At 30.0% G+C, this 18278-nt stretch overlaps 1 protein-coding gene across 5 annotated transcripts in view; it reads left to right on the plus strand.

Moving 5' to 3' along the window:
- The first annotated feature begins 1148 nt into the window (after positions 1-1148).
- Positions 1149-18278, plus strand: part of Ndae1 (Na[+]-driven anion exchanger 1) — a 58521-nt gene continuing 41391 nt past the window's right edge. For 4 of the 5 annotated variants that reach the window (XR_001937029.1, XM_018461902.1, XM_018461907.1 and 1 more), the window contains exon 1: positions 10681-10909. Coding sequence is in view for 3 of the 5 variants with exons in the window: in XM_018461902.1 (XP_018317404.1) it covers positions 10878-10909 (32 nt within the window). In the remaining 2 variants the exon portion in view is untranslated. Of the gene's footprint in view, positions 1392-5462; positions 5551-10680; positions 10910-18278 lie in introns of those variants that run through there. The other variant, XM_018461905.1, reaches the window with a different exon arrangement.

Genomic DNA, 18278 nt, shown 5'->3' on the forward strand with positions numbered 1-18278 from the left:
ATTTTCTAATTTGCTTTTATAATCGTGAATAGTCTATTAAACATCTATTAAACTTCAACACAAAAGATTAACGCAATTAGCTTTTAGTCAGCAGTTTGTACTCTTTCGGGGCAATGAACGACCTTCAGACATCCTTTCTCCCTGCCGTGCCAGCGTCCTGTCGAGCCACCTCTAAACATAGACTTTAAAGGTAATCTTTATCCGTATTGTTTGTTTTGAATACTTTATGTAATAAGTAGATTTATATGCACGTAGGAAAACAATTGATATTTTGACAATAAAAGACCTTCAAAATTGCATATTAAGAGTGTTTTCAGAATAAAATCACCATTTAAATGCTAGAGACCATTTACAGTTAAATCAGCATTCGATAGCTAAAATCAATACTCGTAAGAAGAAAGAGAAAATTGATCTTGAAAGAAAATGTTTTCTCTGCATGTATAATATTTATATAAAAGCAATTATTAATAATCCCTTTATTAAAAAACATTACATGAAATTACAAGAGAGAATAATAATGTTTTTATAAATATTTATGTTCACGGGAAAATATAAAATATTGAATATTAAATTTATGTAATATGACATTAAATATTAAATATAATAAAAATATTTTTGTAATAAATGTAATGTAATCACAGATTATAAACAAATTAAATAATTAAATAAAAATAATAAAATAACTAAATTGAAAATAAATGAGGAATGAAAGATGTTAAAGATAAATAAATTTCTTAAATTTTTGAAGTTCATGTATTTTATGTTTGAGCATCTCATTTATTTTGTTTCCGCGGTATGTATGAAAGCATTTATATTTTACGCGTATGCGACTGCTGCAGCTGCATTAATCGGTCATTCACTGCTTGGTCAATCGCGTCCCACGAGTTTATCTAATCGTTTACCTTCTTCATACGTATCAATGTCTGTTAAGACAATAATTATCTGTTAAGAAAATCTCTATGGATCTAAGCAGGCAGATGAAACGATGAATGAATGGGACTTTGGAGGCAAATCACCGATGGACGCTAACGTTAAGAGACGGCGGGGCTGGTCGAACGAACGAGGAGGAGTGTCGTCCACGTGGATCAATACCGAAGAGCGTGCAGGCGCCTCCACCTTTCGCGAGAAGCAGTACTCTCGCGTCGCGAACACGCGCCGCACGCTCTCCACCGTCGATCCTTCGTGCAAAGACCCGAAGGTTGGCACGGGGTCGTCGTTGTTGTCCGCCGGCGTTCTCCTTCGTCCTCACTTTGAGGGAGGATGCGAGTCACCTGCCGACTGGGAAAGAAGGATCGTTAGATCTCGTGCGCGACGTGCCTTACCCGCTCCCGCTTGCCTGATGAACTTTTCTTTCATCTTCGTTCCGTGACATATCCGGGTATATATGAGAGGTACTCTTCGATTTGCCCTCTTACGTGTGGAAAAATCTCGTGTGTATTATCTTTGATCTCGCGTCTCACTTTTCTTTTGTATACTATATTTTTATATTTTATTCCATTTCTCCCCATCTCTATGGTACGTGTTTACTTGGTGTATTGCATTAACAATAAATTTATTTAAATTTGGTTAATAACAAATAAACTTAAATGTTAAGTTCTTTACTTTATGGCCAGTGTTTTGATTTTAGAAAAAGACGAAGAGACAGTTATATTTCCGATCACTTCATTCAACAACTTATCAAGTCATTGAGTATAAATGAATTAGATTTCTTCACATCACAAATGCAAAAGTTGTTTTTGTCTCATTGCGCTCCACTTCTTCGAGAGATATTCTTCTTTCTTTTTTAATAATTATTCGATAATAAACAAAAAATTAATCTACTGCATTTTCTTTATTCGTGTAAAATATATCTTTATAGTGTATTGCAATTTTATTTTATAATTATATATTTAAATGTGTGTTTATTTAATGTACACTAAACATATATTTCTATTTTATTTATTTCATTTTTTGACTTTTCTATTATATCATTAGAAAATTTAATGATTTTGATTTGCAAAAAATATCTCTTCTTTAATGTACCTTTAGATAATATATATTTGTAAATATTTTTCATGGATCAATTAAAGCGGATAAGAAAAAATAAATATTATCATTATAATTTTATAGTAATAGAGGAAATATTATTGCTCTTTGTCATTTTTTTAGATACAGGTAGAATTGTTATACTTTCTAGATCTGATATTTTTCATTATTATTTTTCCACACTATTTGATTCTCTTATTTGCCATCATATAATTTTATCGAATATAAAATCCATGATCTTTATACTGTCACATTGCAAATAATTTTTATGATGTCTGTTTATTATGTTCTTATCTGATACTTCATATCATCATAATCATTTATCGGTACAATCATTATAGTATAACCAGTACAATCATTTGTTTAGAAATAATCTAATTCAATATCGAACTTTATCGTTACTTTGAGAGAAGCGATAAGATGTATCTAAAATTTTTTCCGAAAAAAGATTTATATTCTTTTTTTCCAAGAGCCACGTTTTTCGCGCGTCACATTGTTATTGAGTTGTTGGACGACACGTGCACAGCATTAACAATACGCTTCAGAGAGCATTATAATAAGGCAGGATATTTTTAATATCTCTAATTAAAAAGAGCAAGTGTACAACAGAAATATTCCTTTGATACTTGAAGAGATCTTAAGCAAGAAAGTTCTTAAAACTTTATTATATCTTGTTATATAATTAAGATTGCATAAACTGTCTCAGAAGTTGTTTTTTTGGATTTGAAAAATTAAATAATTTTAAGAAAAAACTTTCTCTCTTTCTGAGATTCTCTTTTGGGAATAAATGAGAAGATTATATGAAGAATATTGAAGAATACAACCGAAAAAGATATAATGAAACATTTTTATATATTTAAAGTTTAACGTTCTTCTATTTTGCCATGTTTTGCTCAATTTTTGCCTTCATACGCTGAAAGTTCTAGAATAAAAATAAAAATAAGATAAAAGAAAAATTCTAGACAAAAATAATAACACGGATATATGTATGTATCACGAGCGCGCGTTTGTGAGTATAAAACAAAGTAGCGTCATTGAATACGTACACCCTGACAACTCGACATTATCGACATCCAATTCCATCGTTGCCATTGCGTTAATCTTCGAAAAATTTATCGCGTACATATCATAGTCGTCGTATTTCAAATTAACGTCTATATTACCGATCTTATTTTACCGATCTGCCACGCGGCCGGACATGAAAATAATTTACCAAGTTGTATTGTGTTTTCTGCCTGCCACGTTCCAGCTTGAAGCAGCTATGCACGCGACTTACTGAGAGTGCACTAAACTTTCTCAGTGATAAGTGCCGCTGAACTCGCTACAGACGAGATTTTTTGCTTATCACTTAGTACACGATTTTAAATGTCGTACGTTTTAACTCTTGTACGATTTTACTTTGTAATTATTATTTTATTTTTTTAATTCTTTTTCTTTTTCGAAAACGATATCTAATTGTCATGGACTTCTAACAATACACACACTCTAAATTTCTTGCAGTGAAATCTCACTCCAAGAGAATGAAAATATAACCATCCTTGAAAAAAAGTGAAAATATTTCACTTTTTGAAAAAGAGCGACAATTTTCGCTATTTTTAGAGTGAATTTTCACTTTAAAAAAAGTGAAATCCCACTAAAAAAAAAAGTGAGATTTCACTCCTTTGAAGTGAAATTCACTGCAAGAAATTTAGAGTGCATGTACGTATCTGTACAAACATAAATGAAAAAATTATGTGTGCATTTATAACATAAATCAAATTTCGTATTGACACTTGTCTGTAGTAAAATTAAAGACACTTAAATGTAATAATGTGTCGATGCTTTAATCGTTCAAATGTCATTTTATAAGTGTCATTTATAATGTTTGTAAAAAGCGTATAGTTTATAATGATGAAAAAGCTTTTGTGATCAATTAATAAAAAGAATAAGCAGTTGATTTATACAGAGTATCCGGAAATTATCGCATCAGAATATCATAGCAAGATAGAGCGGATTAAACTGAGTCGAAAAGTCCTCTACCATTTTGCAATTTTCGCAATAGTTAACGAGACATTAATTACTAAAAATCTCTGAATATTTTTTTTTAATAATTTTTTACTCAAATATTATCAACTTTACAGAAAAACAGCGAGAAACAAAAATTGTTTACTTTCTTCTCATAAAGTTCTGAGAATCAGAATTTTTTCAGAATTTTTTAATACCGTATTTTCTCATGTCGATAAAAATAAGAAAATACTAAAAACGGTACTAAAAAGATAATAAAAAATTCTGAAAAAATTCTTAGAGTTCTGTGAAAAGAAAATAAATAATTTCCGGACACCCTGTATATCATTAAGCGTAGTAAAGGATTCAGTAGAATTATTGATAACAAGAAGCTATTATCATTTTTTTAGATATCACAATACATCGGTATTATCTCTGATTCTTTGCCAGCATCAGGGTTACAGTATTGATCCTAAGAACAATCCATATAAATTTAGTGCGTCAAAAAAATATATGCTCTGTAATTTAAATTACTAAATAAAAATTTATATAAGAAGTAAGTTTATTTACAAAATACTTACAGAATGCCAAAATTGAGCAAAATTTCTAGGGCAAACCATCTATATTTTTCAATTATCGGGTTACATCGCATCTTTAGACAGAAACTGAGGCGAAAGTCATTGTTGCGCTCGGACAGGGCGAAGGGCGGTTCGCGTTCGATCGTTCCGCTCGTGGCAGTTGCGAGCGATAGGGCGGAGGTAGTGAAGGTTACATGAATTTGTAACAACGGCTTTTTATAGGCGGCATTTATCTTTGCAATTCGCCGTCGCCAGGTCAAGGCGACTTGTACTCTAACTCTAGTGAATCGACGGTTCGCATGTTTAAAGTTACCATCTTTTAATTCTGTTCAAATCCCTCGACGTTATTTGCCCAAGAGACCGCTAAGAGATCGAACTTTATTGTAAGAATTAACTTCAATAAATTTAACTTTTTATAATTGTAATATTTCCTTTCTTACAAAATTGATAACTTAGTATTAGATTGAACAAAATTTATAGTATTATTATAGATTGAACTAAAGACAATCTCAGATTGAATTTTTTTTATTCTAATAAATTTAATTTTAGAGAAGTTTCTCTGCATAATTTTTTTGTCGATAAGAGTATAAACACAGTATCTTTGTAAATAATTCTACATTGAATTCTCTCTCATATTTCTCCTTTAGTCAAGAAAGTAACAAGCTCGTTTAAAACAACAAGACATCTCAATGTCTTGTTCTCCAATTTTCCTGATCTTTTCCAACATAAAAAATTTTTGAAATGTCGCTCACGCGAGAATCGTGATAAAATATTTTAATAAAAGAATATTGAAACTTCCGTCGTTGATTGAAATCCAGTTGTCGATTTTATTCGCGGGTACGAAGTGTGACGTCTTTCCTTTTTTCTTTCCTATAGTTATGCCAGCTGTTTGATAGAACGTGATCGACTCGGAGGAAAGGAAGTTACAATTAGGGTGCATTCAAGACTGCTAGTAAATCAGGAGGTAAGTTTCGCACATATATTAAGTAGTGAATATATTAAAGACTGTTTACAAAAAGCATTTTTAATGTTATAAATGCGAATGTTGCTAACTAAATCGCATATATGAAGTGATGTTTAACAAACATTTGATATTGAGCTTATAATATTTTGAACTTTTTGCAACAGTAATGAATTGATCGGTGTGAGGTACACATTTCAGTATATTTATTGAACAATATCGATAAATATAGCTTCTCTGATAATAATCCAAATAATACAAATAATTCATCTTTCTAAATTCTTTATGAATTAACTTAATCTATTTATAATGGGTTAAAAAAATGCTACAGCCACAACTAGTATTCGCCATTAGATGGACACAGTGGAGTTTTATTTCTCGTGAGTAAAAACCATACGAACAATTTATTTCGAATCCATTACATCAATTTATAAAGAATTTAGTAAGATGAATCCCTGAATTTATAACGATCATCTGTGCTATCTAAGTAAGCAAATTCTCAGATAATTATTATCAATTATTAATTCATTATTAGTGTAATCATAATGTTTATCAAAGGTTCGAAATATTGCAACAGTATTCGAAATATTGCAATAGTTTTTATTATTTTAAACTAGCATGAAAACAATAAATTAGCCATTAAACAACATTAAAAAGTATGTTGATATTCTACTTTTAGACCTATTGTTTAGTACAATAAAGATTGGATAATTAAATATAGAAAATATGAGAAATAATGATACGATAGTAGACCAGAGTGTACTTATTCAAATTGAGTTCAGGCTAGATTCCATGCATTTGATTTGAAGTATATTTTTGAGAATTCAATTGAGAGAGTTTATCATATGATAGAATAAGTATGAAATCGTCGCAATCAATTTAATCTGTTAGTATCGCGTTACAAAATTTGCATTACTTTAAATACGTAAGAATGAATAATAAATCAGGTGTGGTAATTAGAATGTAATAATAAATTAATAATAAATTAGTTTAATAATAAAAATGTAAAATAATAAATAAATTAGACATTTCTGCTAACTTTTTGAACACTCTTCAGTGTGTCAACTTAAATATGTAAGAGTAAACTAACAGATGTGTAACAAATATTTGCTATTAAGCACGTGAATTTATATATTCTAGACAGTTATATGTAAAAACATAATAAATAATTTGTAACGCGATCATTTATTATTATGTAGAAAGAGAAAGGAAGGACAATATTTACATTCACTGATTATCCAAAACGAGAATATTCCTGAATCAATGATGCGTGATATAAAATGGTTTGGCATATATTATGAGTCACGTTATCGAAAGATTCCACCGGTTTTAGCTGATCGACTTACGTATCATTACAATGGGGCTGATAGTCGGGCATTATCATCTCATTACGTGCTTGTACGAGATATATGTTAAATTGGACTCACGTACATTTGATTTAATATGTGCTGGTCCTGTACTGTCTAATTTACTAGACAACAAGACGAATCGAGAGATAACGAGGAAAATGATGAGACGTCGGTGACAGGATACTATTTACGAGTCTTTAGTGCGTACTGATTGGCTCTAAAAAGACTCACGATATCTAAACAGACGCTAATTGAGAGCGGTTTAACGCAAGGGGAGCTGTAAAGAATGAAAACTCGCCTCGTGTGCGTTGCGTCATGGTAGATAAATATTTGAGAAATTAATTAATTTCCTTTTAATGGAATTTTTTAGGCAGTTTAATTATTTTTAACACATTGCAAAATTTTCCTGAATTAAGTGCTGGTCACAGGTAGTTAAATCTGGTTTTTAGGTTGATTTGACCTAATAAAACTTTCACTAAGAGCCTTATTGGGAACATATTAATATTAAAAATCAAAATGTTAAGACTTTAAGTTTAGATTTAACTGTGAAAGTGAATTATTTTTCGCGATTTGAAATTCTCTTCAACAAAAATATCTTATAAAAATAAATTATTGAGCGTTTTGTAAATAATGTAAAAATGCTCTGTACATATGTTTATTGTTTATAGTTACAGATCTCTTTCCTCATTTTCCGACACGCGCAAACATAACGCGACTAAATGTGGTGCAAATGATATAATGACGCAAAATGCGACTATTTCTTTGGATAAAAAAATCAGAAGAAAAATCACATATTGTATGTATCTAATAGTTAGAAAGATACGAACGTAACTGCGAAACACATTGTATACCGCGACAATGCTGCATATGCGAAAGTTTGCATTATTCAGATTCTCTGCTAGACTGCGTGTCTCTCATCAAGTATCACGACAGTGATAACATTTCGTTTCTTCAATTGACAGGCGCATAACTGTCTTCCATAACCTGATAACGAAACTCGTGATAATACGCAATATTATCACGCTTTGGGTACTTTTTTTACTTTTATCTGGCGTGTGAAAGTGTCTGCGCCTTCAAATTAGTATTAACTCGTTGTCTCTGGTTCTCAGCGGATTTCACCGCCCGTCGTCATAAAAATGCGATCATGCACACGCTGTAGAGATCTATAAATTTATATTTGTATTTAAATGAGCGATTACATAACAATGAGGAAAAAAATTGAATAAACTCTTTTGAAGATGACAAAAGACTTTTCGATCAATTTAATATCGATTTTATCATCATAACACGCATATATTAATTTAATTTTCTAAACAGAAGGCACGTATTATGGAATGTTTGGATTCGTTTTTATATTTTCAATCAGAATTTAATTCTGAGCACGTATATTATGGAACTGTTCGGAATGGATATCAAATGAAATTATTTTGATTACCTCAGAAAACACAATAGAAATCTAGGGAATAACTGAACAATTCCGATCGGAATCCATTCCGAATAGTTCCATAATACGTATCCAGAGTCGAATTCTGATTGAAGATATAAGAACGCAAAGATGTAATAAAATGAATGAAAAGATTATATTATATATTGTTTTATTATTATTATATTAAGGATATTTGGAGATTATATTAATTATTATATACATATTCAAAGAATCAATGATATAATGTGTGTGTGTGAATAAAGTATAGTGTATTTCTTTCACAAATTTTTTTCTAAGCATTCTTCGTAACAATTCAATTGTACAGGTATTAAAAAGTAATTCAATAGCTAATTAATTAAGCTCATAAATATGTAGCACATACATTTTCTGGATATATAACGCACGGTTATACAAATTGATTGTATTCTCCTGGGAGTATGACCATAAATGTGGTATGCAATATTCATTCGCGTAATTAATTAATTATTTATGATATATGCGTTACTTGTCACTCCACATGCGCTAAAGCGGTAACCAAGATTCTATTGAGATCAGTTGTTTGAACAGTATTATTGCATAGAATTATTTCCTAACAGGCTACGTTTATTCTCAACAATGGCCATTATATTTGAGCAAAACTCCTATTAGAGTTTCAATAGACTCGCAAATAAAGGAAGTAATACTGATTTTATTACATTTCTAATAATTAAATAATTATTGTACAAAATTATTTTAGTGTCTTTAAAATTTTCATTATAACGAAATAGATATGCAACTAATACTAACAAAATTAATACTTATTATCATTTATTATTATTATTATTATTATTGGTTATAAATATAAGATAAAATTTAGAGTTTGATATATTATCGACAAATACAACAAAACAAAAAATTTATACAAGTTGAAAAGCACAATACGTGTTTCTAATGCGCGACACGTCATAGCATGCAAATCTCTCTCTTCTTCGGAACTAATCATAAATGTCACTGCTGTGCCCACGTATATGCTTGTACAAGGCAATCCTGCATTCGCATCTGTACGTCAAACCTATTATTACAAAAGTGTATTATAATGATTTCCAATGCAGTAACACTGGCTATCTATAAATGATTCGTATAATCAACGACGTATATTTAGTGTATGCGCGCGCGCGCAATAATATAAACTGACGAGTGTAATCGACATACGATGAAGGTGGACGATCTGATTATACTTTGAATCACTATCATTCCTGCGCACAAATAACTTCTTAAACAAGAAATCATTATCACTTTTATCATGTAATTATCGTATTATTCGCTCAATATCGCATAGATAATAGTTCTTTTACAAATGCCAATATATTGAATTACTTTATCTCTTATCATCTCACTATATTATTTCTTCAAGATTTTTATTTACGTTTGATAAATTGTCTCCAAATTATATGTATAAGTTTCAAAATTATATAAACATTTTTATAATAATAAAAGTTAGCAAATAACGAAAGCCGAGAAGAGTTATCAAGAGTTATCACAGCCATTGTTCAATCAAATAGATTCATCTTATGTGAAAAGCCGGAACTAAGCTCGGTGTGTTACAACGATCGAAATGTTTACACATCGTGAAACAATACTATTCACTTTACGTTGTTTAGTTTCAAAGCGATGGTAATTGAATAGGATCATTAAGAATTTGACAAAAAAAATATCTTTTTAAATATCACGTATATATTCCATTGAGCTTTTATTTATTATTTATTTGTTCCTTGCTCGCTCTTTCTCTCTTTTCGAATATTGATGCTTAACATGTAATATGTAACAGCAAATTGAAAAATCGACTTCGTAGATTGCGAATTGATTCAATAATCAAATCAAATTCCGAGAAATTCAGGACGTATCGTCATATCGATGCTTTTATACCTTCACTAGTAGAAGCTTTATTTTTCCTGTACCCATCTATGGGAAATCTCGGCAAGAGCATACTGACGTATAACTTCTTTGGAACCGCGGGCTAGTCTTTGGACCTGACATTTACTCGGCGATTGTCACATCGCATCGTTACCGATTTCGAAATGACAGAATAATACCCCTTCCTGACAGCCTTACCGGATTCCCAAGCATATCTCAGCACTATCTGGGCGGAGTTTCCTTATCAGAATCACTGAATGACTGTCTCCACGTTGCTGCCAGCCACCGACTGGTTGCTGCGAGTGGCCGATTGCTGCTCGTCACTGGCACCGAGAAGTGTGCGTTCGGAAGCTATCATCTGGCTGTCAGCCGATGGTAAACAGTTCTTCGGTATACACCGCGGTGCGCAGACGTGCGTACGTACGTAGTGCAACGTATGCACGTGTGTATACGCGTGTATATGTGGACGAGCCTATAGAGAAAGAGAGAGACAGAGATAGATAGAAATAATTGAATACACATCTCGTCTGTCCACGCGCGTTTATTTACTCGTGAAGCGGGGTGATTCCGACATGAGGACCACCATCTGATATTGCAGCCAAAAGCGCATTCACTATCGTGCTTATCATCGCGGTGACGGATCTCTTCAGGTGCAATCACCAATGGAGCTCCGAGGAGATATGCAATTGGACAAGTAGGGTTTTTATAAACAGTAATATGTGTAATTAATTTGTTAATTTGAAGATTATATTCTTTTTTTCAAATTGTATTTTATTATTTACTCATTTTTAATGAAAAATGGTAATCGACGATAGCAACAGCGGTTGTCGCGAATTGGTTATAGCAAATTAATGTACTAATTAAAATTATTTTCATCTGATGACAAGTTCTATTGTATGAGTAACATACAATTAATAACTAATGTTATTCAGATTATATGAATGGCCGCCATAATGATTAAGATTGATCTATTTCAAGTTGATCGACTCTGTAAGCTGAGAAAGCAACAGATGTTGGTACAAAATTTGCGCTTGCCTTTCTATCATATTTATATTAAATCACGGTTTGTTTCTTTAATCTTCAATGCACTTGATATCGACACTTTCGGATGATCACTGTAAAAACAGAAGATTGAAACGCGCTATTAATAATGATAATAGGTAAAGTGTGTCAATTAATTTCAGCGTATTTTGATATTTGTCAATTTAGTAGAAAATTTTTTTATTTAAAGAAAAAATACATTGATATTTAATATACATTTATGTTTAAAAACATTATTATCGTATTACGAAAAAAGAAATTTACGTTTTTTTAAATTACAATTTAATAAAATTTCTATTTAAAATATTAGGAAAATTTTATTTACATAGAAAAGTATTTTAATTGGTATATATTATGCTCATTCTAATACTGATATATAGTACTAATAAATATCAGTAAATGTGAGGTTAGGAAAGTTTATCCAATAAAATATTTGTATTAGACATATAAATTTGAACCGAATTATTCAAATGTAAAATCGACACCCAAGACACGTCTGATGTCTAACAATTGAACAATCGACCAACCAACTTATAATTACTGTATTAATCATGCAATCATGCATTGCACGAAACATGTTTAATTCCAGTGCAATATCCTTGAATTAGATTCACCTTGCAACATGAAACGTTAATAGAGTTAGCCAACCTTTAAACAAATCTTCTTTTTTCATGCGTATGTACACTGCAATGCGTTTGTAAAAATCATGAAAGAATAATTATTTCACAATATGTAACCGTTGATCACGTGCTGACCCGTACTTTGACCCAAGTAACGTCACATGAATTCTCTTATCAATGTTATACGTGCTCGCGAGTCTACATATAATGATTATTATTATCGGAGCAACGAAGCTGGAAAAAATATCAGCTCGTTGAGATAGAATTGGTAATCGATGTGCGACATGCAAATTTATCCAATTTCAATTGCATTTGTAAGTTATCTATATATTATGCAGTACGCGGAAAAAATATCCGGAAACAAATATCGGCGATACTGTGTACAATAATTTCTGTTTATACTAAGAACTGAGGATTAATACATATGAATTTCTATAAATCTTAATAAATATAATATCTAAAAGAAATATACGTAGAGTAAAAATAAATAAACATACAAGAAAAAAACAAGTATACTTTACAAAAAGTTATTTTTGAAAAATGTTATGAACAGATAAAATTAATTTATAAGAAAATAAATTGTAAAATTACGGAAAATATTGAATACTTTTGTTATTGCTATGAACAAGAACATAATTAGAATTTTAGACAATAATACAAACAGCAAATATTAAACTGTAAATGTTTCTCTTCATTAAAAATATAATATATGATTTAACATAAAATTAACATACTGACGCAGTTAAAGAGTTATTTTAGAGCAGTTCTTTTAGAAAACTATTTTAAAGAAGAAAAAGAACTAGGTTGTTAGAAAGTAACAGTTTATTCAGGGATAATCGACCTTTGACCTCTCTTATGTTAAAGGTGCATGAAACTCTTATTGGTATTTAGAGTGATAATCGATCGCTTTTTCTATTCGTTCTTCTTTCACCGACGAGATCTTTATTTTACAACTTTCCTTTCAAGATAGGATAACATTTTTCTCAATCTATTTGCACGTGCTGCTTTACAAAATTGCTTCGGACGAGTTTGCATCTCCCATGTAAATGATTTACGTAATGCGAAATAATGTAAAAATTCACAAGCTACGCCAACGCATTTTGACGTTTAATACTTGCCGATCAGCGAATTTCTTATCGATACATGTGTTATAGCTAAGCTGTTCAAAATAAAATATTATTTAATTTTAATTTAAAGACGTATAGTGACTTTCTAAGACATAAAAAAATATTAAAATTAATATTTTTTTTATACAAAAATAGTAATTTTAACATTTTTGTATGGAAAGTCCACTATAGGTCTTTATTAAAATTAACATTTTTTACTTTAATGAGTACGATATATGAATTATAAAAATACATGTTTTGAAAAAATAATAATTAAAGATGAAAAATACATATATAATAATACATAAAATAATTCTAGAAATCATAACATTGTAATATCTTACATATATAATAGAAATTATAAAATTATAAAATTTTACTTTGCAACAGTGATTCATAAATTTTATAGAAAGTTTTTATCTATATTTATTAAAATGTTATATTTATGACATGCAATGTTCTAAGATCATTTTAGCTTTATTAGTCATAAAGTTATAAGGAGATTTCTTATCACGAGAACTTTTTACATCAGCGTTATCTAAAATTAGCACAATGTGCCAAAAAAATCAGTCTCTCTTCCACTATTCTCTCTACACATGAAATATCCATCTTTCTCCCCGGAAAATGCAATGACTATTTAAGGTAGCCGCTTTATGTTTGCTGAAAGTTTTTCTTATTTTAATCGAAGCTATGTCAGTGTAAAAATAATTTTTGCATGGTAGGAACGTACATATAATAAAGAAAAGAAAATCATATTAAATATTTAACATGACAATATGGTGGAAACCTCTAATAAATCAATTCGCTGTTTTCGGCACTTAGTACTATTTTACAAAGCTGTAATATGAATCAATCTTAAACATATCATTCATATCTGTTCCTCGTGATTTGTATTAATAAAAATGATTAACAATATCTGCTAATAAAGCTGATGTTATCATTAGTTTTGTGAGATTTATTAAGTATCATTTACATTCTATAAGTTATGAAATTACGTGCCGATAGATAATCGTAATCTTGTTAAAGACTGATAATTATGGTAGAATTATCATTTCGTGAATCATGACTATTAATCTTATCTGTCATATATAATCTTGGATTATTTTTATCGTCGTTCTAATTTTCGCGCTGTTTTCGTTTCAATTCTCAAACCTAAAAATAAATATCGTTGATACACATATTTGCGAAATAGTACTATTTACGGAGTTTATATTCATTTTTTATTAATTCCGTCATGTAAAAATTATTCAGTTAATTAGTACATTAATACGTCGCTTCTATTCAAGAAAAATATATTATTCAATATTAGTTTAAATTCACATTAACATTAGTTTAAATTTTATTATTAATTACATTGCATAAATAATGAACCTACCAACTGAGAGAATTCATAATTATTTAAGTATAATATTTTAACGTTTATGTAAATAATATATATGTATATATATCAAAACTCGATTTTAATTGCGATAGTAAATTTTTTTATAACATAAGATTATCTCGTTGAAATAAATATAAGAGATATAAAATGAATATTATCTTATCAATTCTCACATTCTTATGAGAATTGAATTGAACAGATAGAGAACTTAAGTTATAAAGTTATCATTATATATAATAAATTATTAAAATTTGATTTTTTAAAAATAAGTCTGAAAAAAAAACATTGATGCAAATATTCGTAAAGAATTATCAACTCAGCGAAATTATATTAAAATGACGTTAGTTATATTAAAAAAGCTATTGCTCTCCCCTGTATTATAATCAAATTCAATATTTAAATAAATTTTAAACAATATTTTAATTTTCTCGAATTAAAGCTCAACGTAATTATTTTTTATCTAATTTTCCTTTCTTCAAAAATATTTACGCGAATGTTTATAAATGATAATCCGTTTTGGACACTTCTCTAAAAACCTCTATCGGTTTTTTAGAGGCGAACGAACACGAGTATTTAATTGCTTATTTAATAACAAAACAAGTGTTGTATTTTTTATTTTTATGTCAATAAAATATCAAAGTATCTTGCAGGGAACTTTTCATGCTATTGAAGCCTTTTCAAACTTTTATTCATTAATCTTCATTCGCGAGAAATGAAAAATGCATCTTTGATGCGATACCATTTGCAACTCAAGACCACTCGCTTGTCAAATACACTCTTTTTATGAAATTATTGTTATCAAATATTCGAAAAGATGAACAAACAAAACAAAATGCAAATAAAGTGTTAATAGAAAACTATATAAAATACAAGTGCTTGAAAATTTATCTTTCGTGATCTGTAATTAATATACATATATTGAAAATATGTATAACCAAGCATTTTTAATAAAATCATTTCTTTTAAATTAAATACATATTTTAATAAATTTTTTAATACTTTTGTTACAATCGATATTTGAATTACTATGTATATTTAGGAGATTCCAATATTTTAACATTATGATAGAAACTGTTACATCATTTTGCTCCTGACATACTTGAGTGATTAGTAATTAATGCGTGAATTTGGAGAGCGTTTGATAGCTATTATCAATTACAGTAATGGATGAGTGATATAACAGACATTGATTGTCCTTAGATTCGAGTCATCTGTCAATTATATAATTAATACGCTGACGAACGAACTATACCTTCGACGATTGCTGCGAATTGCCGTACGTGTTCATACAGAAACGATTTGCAATTATTTTCGTTATTAAGCTGTCAATTATCGCTGCATGTCCGCAGAAAAGTATTATATTACAAGGACCTTTTCATTTGACGTTGTTGTCGCTCATTAATGGTCTCATTGGCCTGTCCGCCGACCTCCGCTCTTGATCATCATCCCGAGCATTGTCCGCTTCCTCGTCCGAATTTGCTTGCTCTAAAACCGGAAGTATAGCACAATGCACCATGTAATGTTTGAAATTTCTTTCCTTGTAACATTTATACATTTTCCACTTTGCGTTAAATATCATATTTTAAACCTTGTCATCGAGAATTTTTTTTCACTCCATCTTATCACATTTAAATATTAATTTTACAGCGTTTTTTTAATTTAATAATCAACAGAATCAAAAATTTTCTTAGTTATTAGACTAAATTAGTTTCATATCGATTGCTGATATTATAAATCTGTATAAATGTCATATCCATCTGTTGTAAGTTAAGATATGAGGCATGGTGTGATAAAACGAGAAACAGATTAATGACTTACATGTTAATTAAGAAGATACTTAGTGCAATGGATTACGCGACACTATGTAACTGTCATTGATTTATTCGATAATAAATTGTTACAAATTGTCTCTCGTTCGTCATCATGAATTTAAATAAAAGTTGTTAAAAGTACCAAGATAATGCCTGAGCTACTTCAAACTATATATACAGGGGCGTCGACTTGTGGAAAACATTGGAGGGGCAAGCACGTTTCTAACGACCTATTTATTTTTTAATAACACTATGACTATGTAAAATCTTTTCCTTTTTTTTTTACTGCAGTGCAAACGTTGCACGCCGACTTACGTTTCGACTTATGAATTCATTTGTGATTTCATTTGCGTCTAATTTTATTGCTTCTTCTTTGTGTATATGTAAAATGTTTACAGAGTTTAACCTGCGTCATAGTACTCCACGAATAAGTTACTAATCTTCTAAAAGAAGAAAATATATGTATTAAAATATATGTTCGGCTGTACACGTCGTTACAGGGATCGTTAACATTAATTTTATAAGCTTCACTAACTCCAGCAGCAAGTCCGCTAGATGCCGTTCCTCCTGCAGCAAACTAACTGTTGCGGTAAAATTATTCATTGATCCCGCGCCCAATCTTAGTCTCTTCTCTCGTACAATGTCTTGCAACATATTACGATACAGAATTAGTCGTTTCTTGTTTACGTCCGAGTCAAAATGCTCTAAAATAATATCTTCGAATTCATCATCTCTCAATAGATACCTTTCTACTTTTCACCGTGTTCCGACATTTTGTTATGAATTTCACTCAATCTTGAACAACGAGAACAGCCTTTTTTTCTATGTTTAAAGTTTTTGCTTGTACTCCATTGAAAATACCAGATATATTTGCCGCACCATCGTGCGTCGTAACATTGTCCACAAATATTACTAGTCGATAAAACAAAACGACGTGAAATATCAACAAGAATTGTAAAATCCGAAAAATACTTCTACTTCTATCTATAGAATTATTTACAAACCCCTACATACAAACAGAATTTAATTAACAAAAATCTATCATTACGTGTCATAATCACAATATTAAATAGATGTGGGCTTAATAAATCTAAGACCTCCTATTCTATAACATTTAACAAGTGACAGTAATGATATCGTTATATTGTCGTTACGCAACTTTTTTACCATCTACAAAACCTGCATAACGATAATGGAACGATATCATTACTGTCATTAAGAGTTACAGAATAGGGGCTTAATAGGTCAAGATTATTATACTGTAATAGCTATAAATGAAAGTGTAAAAATAAGTTTTTATTTCAATTTTGTTAAAACAAATTTTCCCGTTTGGTGTGATCAAATTTTTTATTAATAAATATTTTAATGAGCTCACGTAATTTATTTAGAAAATAGAAAATATATATATAATATAAAGTAATTTTTTATTTTTAAATTTTCATACCAGATGTAAAAGCTGAACTGTTCTTTAGTAGCGATATCACTCGTTTTATTCGCAATAATAGAAAAATAAATTGTGTTTTTTATGTTTTTAACCAATTTATGTAATGCAGAATGACTCATTATGTCCAAAATTTCATTCTGGATGTGACACATCCACTTACACGAATCTCGGTTCATCCATTTTTGTAATTCTATTGAATCTTCAGATCAAATTTAATAAATTATTGAAGTTACTTTCATCGGTATGGCCTCAAATTAGAATGCCTTTCCTTTTAGAAAAATACTACTGCGTAGTAGTATTTTGAAGCACTACTGTACTACTGTATTACTACACTACAGCAGTAATGTAGTGATGCGCAATAGTGTAGTAGTACAGCAGTGCTTCAAAATAGTATTGTGTACTAGTATATAACGCTCAGTAGTATTTTTCAGAACGCCGAGGTAGCGCAACGATGATAACATTTTTAACAAACAGGCATGATATTTTCCTTTATTTGTTTTAACTTTTTATTCGGAACACTTGCTGCTATGTTGATATTCGTTTTCAGGCTGACAAATTTTATTTGTCACGGAGAGTGCAGCTTCTTTATGACACGCTGACATTTCATGGATTCAAAATTTATCAAGCGCTTTCTTCCAGCTCTTGAATCCAGCCACGATA

This window comes from Mycetomoellerius zeteki, unplaced genomic scaffold (assembly GCF_001594055.1).
Source record: "Mycetomoellerius zeteki isolate Tzet28-1 unplaced genomic scaffold, Tzet1.0 scaffold135, whole genome shotgun sequence".
Taxonomy (NCBI): Eukaryota; Metazoa; Arthropoda; class Insecta; order Hymenoptera; family Formicidae; genus Mycetomoellerius; species Mycetomoellerius zeteki.